The 8,503-nt window shown below is 27.5% G+C and overlaps 1 protein-coding gene across 1 annotated transcript; it reads right to left on the bottom strand.

The window, feature by feature from the left end:
* Positions 1–1,019: 1,019 nt before the first annotated feature.
* Positions 1,020–4,153, bottom strand: LOC112597504 (tigger transposable element-derived protein 4-like). The gene is made up of 3 exons (XM_025343576.1): positions 3,577–4,153; positions 2,795–3,447; positions 1,020–1,109 (listed from the first exon to the last, which is right to left on the bottom strand). Exons 1-3 carry the CDS (start codon positions 4,151–4,153, stop codon positions 1,020–1,022), a joined length of 1,320 nt encoding a protein of 439 aa, XP_025199361.1.
* Between the last annotated feature and the right edge of the window lie 4,350 nt (positions 4,154–8,503).

Here is an 8,503-nt window from a genome sequence, read left to right as displayed (position 1 = left end):
AATTGTATCACATTTATGAGGCTCAGAAAAATTAGGTTTAATTATATTACTTACACTATAATAAATTAAATAAAGAAACATAATAAAGTAAATAATATGAGTATATATGTTATAGACAAAGTGGATTTCCGGGGATTGTACATTTCATCCGGCCATTTTTAGGCAATTTAAATAATATTATTTAAACTTTTCTATATATTTTCAATTTATTCAATTGAACGTAGATAATATGACATTTTATAAGTATTTGTGCATCTAATTCATGTTATACAGCTGTGTAAAAATCGTATGAAAAATCAAAAGAAATATCAAATTTTATAAATTTTTCATAATGTTGATAATCTATATTGAAATAAAATAAAAAAATAAATAAATTGGTCATTTCTGCTAAAATAATGATTGTATTAAAAAAAAAAAAAATTATGTTTATATGTATGTTTAATAGAAAACTATAAAAAAATTTGAATAAACGTTTTTCATCTATACAAAAATTTTAAGTTTGTAAAATCAATATATCATTATTTTAAACTGAAATCAGAAAAAACCAATATGGTTATAAGCATAATTAAAATGAAAAATGAAAAATTTTATTTAGACTTCAAGTTCTGGCAAATAATATTGTGATATAATATTGATATGCCTATATTGAAATATAGGTAAGTATACCTAATATTAAGGTAATAGCAGGAATATCCAGACATTTTTTTCTGTTGATCTAATAAAATTAATTAAGTATAATTGTATACACATAATATTAATTTTATTTGATATTGTAATATCTAATAAGTTGAAATTAAGTTTATCCTTGATACATATAAACATAGGAATATTAGAATAGGTAGAAAACATATTGCTAATCTTGCGATAAAATAATCAGACTGTAGTAAAATAGTAATTTGTGCTACATAAGATAATAATGCGACAATAGAATAGCATAAGATATAAATAAATGTCAGTTTAAAAAACTCAGAATATCGCGATGTGAACGTGAGGGAGAGTCACGCGTTGTTGTGCGTCAATTAGAAATAATAAAACTTGGGCGTAACAGTGACGGGAAATCCGGCGTTGAAAAATATTCGTTTCCGTTCATATATAGTGCATTGTTGCAACTAGAACAGTTGTTATTATTATTATTTAAGCGCATTTATTTTATCGAGTAGGTACTGGACGAAAATAGGACGCAAAAAATCTCGATTTTCTAATGGGTTAGGATTCGTTGTGGACAATTATAACAAAATATTGATAGTAATAATTTAAATAACCATTTGACAAAAATGAAATTATCATAATACATATTAATTAAAGTAGCTAGAGCAAAAATTTTGGAAAATAGGAAATTTATTATGTATGGAATTATGTGTATTTAAATGAATTGAGTATATACTAACGAGAGTTCAAGTGAGAAAGCTAAAATCACTTAAAATTTTAAAACATTAAATGTTTTTTAATAAAATTGTTCTAAAAAATATAATAAATTCAAACATATACATATAAAAGTGTAATCGAACACTGGAAAGTAAATAAACCAACCTTTTCTACGTAGTGGTCTAAAACCATAAAAATTAGACGGTACACTCTACAGTCTTGAATATATATTTTAACGTTGCTATTTTATAAATGAAGGTTATTTCCTTATGACCACGGCATGTTCTTTGAAAGATGAATAAACAAAAAATTAATTTGATTCTTTAAAGTGGAATAATAACCTAGTCAAACACCTGTTGATTCGATAAACACACACACAGACACTATAGAAAATGCTTAAGGATATGAAAACTCTAAATAAACAATTTAACACTAAGGTCTTAAACTTAAAAATAATACTATGAACTAAAATTCATAGTTATAAGATTTAAAATAATTAAAAAAAAATAAAAATATTTTCAAAAACATTAATAATTTTTAGGTAATGACTAATGAATATCTTACATTAAATGGATCTTCTAGTTTATTATATGTGTGCACTATACTGATGTTTTACACTATTACAATAGTATCGTAATACGTGTGCGTTTTAATTTATTATTTTCATGATAATTTTTTAGTTATTTTTAGAATATTTTTCATATCAATTTCCAATGGGTTATGCATATATATATTTTTTTTATCGATTGAACAATATTTAATTATAAAACTCAAGTTTTAAATAGATTGTTTTATTAAAAAATATTAAACAAATTGATTATGCATTTGTTTATTTTTCTTAAAATTCTATCTTGCTGCGTGATTGATAATTCAACTAAATAAATCATTAAATTTATAAAACGTTAACTTTAAAAACCAAATTCTAACAACAAAATAGTTATATAAAAACTATAATTAAAGTATTAACAGTTAACTTAAAAGTGAAGTGTTATAATCAACTTCTTAAATATAGTTAGAGTGGCACGTAGTTACAATTATATATAGGTACTATATACATACACTTAAATTCACTTATAACGATTTTCAAAGAACCCAGAAAATCTGATCATTTTAACCAAACTTCGTTATATCCGGATTATAAATATTAACTTGATTTAAAAAAAAAAAAAATTGATTTATTTAAACACATTTTTTACTATATAATTTTAAATAAGATTACATATTTTAACATTAAAGCTATTTATAATTTTTAGTAAAAGTACACATATGCATAGTACATATATGTTTACAATTTTTTTGAAAAATAATCTGTTATAGTGCTTTGTTTATAATTTAAATAAGATTTTTTAACAAAATTAGAAATATTTTTTAATGCCATCGATACTTCTGGCGTATTTACATCACTGTTTACCGAAACAAAAGTACGTACTTGATCAATATAAAAATACATTTCCGAAACAGACGGTACTTTAAATACGATTTCTTCACTCTCTTCGTCAGCTTGTTCACTTTCATCATTATTTGCATTCAAAATAGACTTGAAAATTTCTTCTTCATTGGGTTCTTCAGTGGTCAAAAGAGCATCGTCAACCTCGATAAAACTTTGTAAGTTTTTTTCGGAAACGCAATGTATGTCCAAATTATTGTCATTTACTATTTCTTTTTCTATCTCGTCGTTTACCGATGCCTTGAGTCCAGCGTGGCGGAAACAGTTTCTTATTGTAGTGGTAGAAACGTCATTCCATGCATCAGAGATCATTAAAATTGCATCCAATACTGAAATTTTAATATCTTTTCCCTGTTCTTCTCGATTAATAACTTTGAGTACTAATAATTTCCGAAATTTTACTTTTAATGATTTAATAATACCTTGATCCATAGGTTGTAATACAGAGGTCGTGTTTGGAGGAAGAAAAACCACCTTTATAAATTCGATATTTTGAACAAGAGGATGAGCCGGACAATTATCTACAGTCAATAGGATATGCCGTTTTTCCTTTGCCAGTTGTTTATCCCATTCTTTTATCCAGTTGGAAAATATGTCCCCGGTCATCCATGCTTTTTTATTACTTTTGTAGTCGACTGTCAAGTTTTTGACATTATTAAAACATCTCGGACTTTTAAATTTTCCTATTACCAACAATTTTTTTTTCTCAGAACCCGTCATGTTAGAGGCTACAAGAACCGTGAATCTCTCCTTAGATAATTTACCATCACTGCATGTTTCCCCTTTAAAATGTAATGTATGAGACGGTGTTAGACGAAAAAACAATCCGGTTTCATCAGCGGTATAAATGTCACAATCTGCATAATTTTTACGCAAATTAGGCCAAACGTGTTCCAGCCAATTTTCCGAAACATCAACAGAAGCGCTTGTAGATTCTCCATTTATTTTTCCAAAAATGATATTGTGTCTTTGACGAAAACGGGTAATCCAAGAAGAAGAACATTGAAAATCTATTTTATTAAAACGTTTCCCAAATTCGGTCGCTTTTTCTTGAAGTATCGGACCATTTACAGGAATATTTTTAGATCGTTGTATTTTGAGCCATTCCAGGAGAGCATGTTCAACGTCTTGATGTTGGCTACATTTGATTCTCTTGTAAGATGTAACATCTTTTTGAAAAACACTTTTTATTTGGTCCTTTGATTTCCATATAGTAGATAGTGTTGATTGACTGATTCCCAGCTCTTGACAAAGATCTTTATTAGAAACACCACTTTCTAAACGTTCAATTATTTTTACCTTTTCAGCGATAGTGAAACAACGTCGTCTTTTATTTGACATTTTAACTTATACGAAACGTGTCTAAACGAATATAAATCAAAACGGTCACTTAGAAATGTATGCCATATACAATATACGTATCATACAAGATACATTATCTGTTACAGATAAGATTAAGAATCATCGCTTAAAACGAAATCAAATTTACTACATGTGCATATTGTATTATTAATAATTGCTATAGACGAATATAGCATCCATTTTCATTTAAAAATAACATCGCTATATCCGGATTATATTATCGTTGTAACCGATATCATTATATATGACTAAAAGTAATACACATAAAATATAAAACCAACCAAATACATTGCTTGAAATCATACAGATTTTGACTTAAATACAGCTGTTTGGTATAGTTTTATAACAATATTAAATTAAAAACATTTATATTGTTAGTGTTGAAAATAAGTGGTTAAAATATATACCTATTGTTAGTGTTAAATAAACAAAAATATTTTTTTTTGCTCGTTGACTTAATTTGAAATAATTTGATTTTAGTGCAATAAATACAAATCTCATTCGAAATCAAGTACATAATTATATATTATTACTTATAAGTTATAAAAACTATTGGTGAAAATTAGATATTCGAACAAATGTATGTTATCGATGTCTTTGTTGAACAGTTTCATTAGCTATTTTGATGAAATGTTTTTGACCAACTGTCCTAGATCCGACAAGACGTGCAGCATAATATTATTATGGACTGTGTGCGGTGGCGTAGTCGTCGACCGGGTCGATACGCGAACTGTGGTTGTCGCGCACTTTTGCCGGGACGGGGCGGGGCGCTCAAAGTCCGGCGGTTCGCAGCGATCGCCCCGACAGATGGCTGACGCGAAATTATACACTGCAGGCGGCGACGCACTACGCTACACTCGACAGTTGTTTGTTTTGCGCGACCGGCTGGTACGGCGGGCACGATCGCTCGCCCGCTCCCCCCCGAGGGAGCGTTTCCAATTTAATTTCCTCGAAAACTCATTTGCGCCGGTGGACGGTCGCTGATACGATCGCTCGCGCGCGCGCGCGCGACTGTCGGGAAACCTATACGGGGTGATTCACCCAACATGCTGGTCTCGATATTTATTCCATCAATAATAAATGTATGCAAATTCTGATATTTTTAATTTTTAATGTACTGACTTAGAAAACATACTTTTAAGTTTTTGAGGTTTTTCGTATTACTCGAGCAATGTTCTGTTACGGTAAAAACTTACGTTTCACAAACAAAAACTTCGCTTTTTATTGTAAATTACTTAGTGGATAAATGTTTTGAAAATGTTGATGTATCAACCTATAGTTTAATATTCAAATTAATAGTTTCTCAACTATCATAATGTGTACACTATAAATAGTAATAGTCTTTAAATTCAATTTCACAAAAACATAAAATAGATGTTTGAGTTTTAATTTTTATACGTTAATTTTTTCGGTCAAATAATGTGTAGTAGAAAAAAAGAAGGTTCTTATTTAGAAATTAAAAACTTATCTTTTTATAATATAACATTCTTTATCAGTATAAACAATATTAAAAATTTGAAAACTTAATATTTAAGTTTATTTAAAAATTCCGAGAATCAAATGTTGTATAACTGTATTATTGAAGAAAAATGGGGTAAATATAATTGGTCGATTATTCTGTAGAATTTGCCTACATTAAATACGACATTTGATTTGATTAACAAGCAGATAGATATTATTTGTAACATAATTATAATTAATAAATAATTGTTATTTTTAATATAATTATAATAATGTTTTATTCATAATCGTTCTTAATTTAAGCGCAGCGAGATGATCAACTGATAACCAGTCTCGTTTCATATTGCTAAGCATATATTTATTACTAATGATTTAAGATGGAATATCGTTGTAAAATAGTTAATTTGTTAGTATTAGTTATTAATAGTATTAATGTAATAGTATATTCAACTATAACTAATAAAATATATGCCTAAAACGAATTTATTTAACTATAGATAAATTATTCACTTGAGTATAGATACTTAGGCATAAGTATACGAGTATACTAGGTTATAAAATATATATTTTTAAAATTGTATTTTATTGTTAAAACAAAACGTTTAGAAACCGGTAATTTAGTATGCTCTTAGAATGGATAACTTTTTTTTTGGTGTTCAGTTTTTATTACACTCTCAAAAGTTGTTGAAAACAATTAAACAATTTTATATCCGTATATATTATTTTTTTAGTATTATCATGATAAGATATTTTAACGTTCTCATCTTTTCTTCACCCTAATCCAAAATAAAACTAGTTAGCATCATAATGGTCAAAAGATGGAGTTACAGTTTACAGATTCTATTTATATCAGTCATGGTAGAAAAATATCTAATAGACTGATATAAAATACAAAAAAAAACTTCAAACTCTATTCGTTTATAAAGCGGAGAACATTTCAAATTTTAACAAGAACCAATTTAGTTCAGCCTTAAATATCTAAATTTAAACGAAAAAAAATTTATGTTGTCAATATTATCATTTATTGTGTAGGTATACACAACATAAAAATGCAAACAAACATTTGTAATAAACAGTGATATTTAAAATAGTGAAATCAATGAATCGATTTTTCGAAAGAGTAGTTACTATGTTTTCATGTAAGGTTTTATATTAATACATCTATCTAAACTTTATATAAAACAAATTTTTAAATAAAATAAAATTATCGGATTTCTATCTGTGTCTTTAACATATTGCGTATACATGTATAATGATAAACGTACCTAGTGATAACTATGTTTTGTGAATTTAAAATATATTTTGTTTATAAATGGATACTTAAAACCATTCATGGTTAATAATTAAAAAAACATCTTGGTTTAATATTTTTAAAATAAAATAAATACAAGTAGGCATATCTTACAATCAAATAACATATTATGTATTTCGTAAATTCTGCTTATATAAACAATAAACCGAGATAGAATTTTTAATTATTGATTTATAGTTAATTGTCATATGAAATATATTTTGATTAGATTGAAATAATTTTGTAAATAATTAAAAATAAATTAAAATAATATGCAAATGCATCAAATTCTCGTCGTTGTTAACAACGAATCAAATAAATGTGTTTTTTCGTTTTTGCAATCATAACTCTATTATAAAATATATTATGCGTTCAATGCACATCTGCCGGAAAAAAAAATAAACGACTTACTGTCACGATATGTGCGTAAATACGAACAATAATGAATATAAATACAATTTAGCTGACCGCATCAAAACACAATATTATGATAATGTTTAGGGAAAAAAAATCGTTAATTTCGTCTCCTTGCAGTTGTTCGTTCTTATTCAAAATTATACCGAGATTGCTATGCAGACGCGTATAGCTGTGCATGGGTGAATAGTGGAGTGTGAGGGTTTGATATCGAATGACGGGGGGAACTAAAATACTATAACGCGTTTTTCGAGTAATACACTGTCCTTAATAACTCACTGCAATTGCCGTGCATTATAAATATTACGCCGACCGGTTCGAATGAAAAAACTGAGTAATTAGGTATGATTCGTATAATATATATATATATATATGTACAGTCGTTTTGGTATATTATACCGCCCTCTTCGTCGACTGGCGATCATGCGATGTTTAATATTACATTATTACATAGCCGTCGGCGGTGACGAGTCTGCAGTCCGGCGCCAGGGTTAAAGTGCACGAACGACCGCTGCCATAGTATGTACCAAGTTAACGATCATAGAACCTCTTTGCAGCCGACGAGTAACCACAAAAATAATTGTGTCCACAATCCAACAAACACTGTCCGCGATTATTATAACGAGTTTGTGAAATAATGTTATTGTAACTTGGCTCGAACTTATTATTACGATGCGCTTCAAAAAAGTATTACAAAAATGGCAAATTTTTAACTTGTTAAAAAGTGTTTGAGCCATGTTGAAAATGTTTTAATAAACCTTTTATTTTTTTCACTTTTGCACCTTAGTGCATATTCAAAGACATACTTAACTGTTCACAACGGTTTTAAAATCAAAGCAGTACAGTAATTATCTTCAAAACGCAATTTTAGATTGAACTTAAAATAATTGTTACATTCAAATCCTTTATTTTTTTCACCATTATTTTCTCAAGAAAGAAAATGTGCCACTTGAAATGTTAATAATGATTTAGTAGGTGAATACATCATATATTTATTAATAATCATGTTGTGTTCTATCGTATAAATGGATCAATTTTTGATGGTTCTATTAAGAGTTCTCCCTTTTCATGTAATTATTAAAAAAAAAATCTTAGTAACACTTTATAATTGTGCAATAATTAGGTAAATATGTATTTAAAAAAAAAAAATAATTGTAAATCAT

This window comes from Melanaphis sacchari, unplaced genomic scaffold, assembly GCF_002803265.2.
Source record: "Melanaphis sacchari strain LSU unplaced genomic scaffold, SCAv2.0 Contig42_pilon_pilon, whole genome shotgun sequence".
NCBI classification, from domain to species: domain Eukaryota; kingdom Metazoa; phylum Arthropoda; class Insecta; order Hemiptera; family Aphididae; genus Melanaphis; species Melanaphis sacchari.
This window is presented reverse-complemented; position numbering and strand designations above follow the sequence as displayed.

Coding starts and splice junctions, on each gene's coding strand:
- LOC112597504 (XM_025343576.1), bottom strand. CDS start 4,153: ATGTCAAATAAAAGACGACGTTGTTTCACTATCGCTGAAAAGGTAAAA. Junction 3,448..3,576: donor AGGGGAAACATGCAGTGATG/GTAAATTATCTA, acceptor AAAACTTGACAG/TCGACTACAAAAGTAATAAA. Junction 1,110..2,794: donor TGTATTTTTATATTGATCAA/GTACGTACTTTT, acceptor CAACTGTTCTAG/TTGCAACAATGCACTATATA.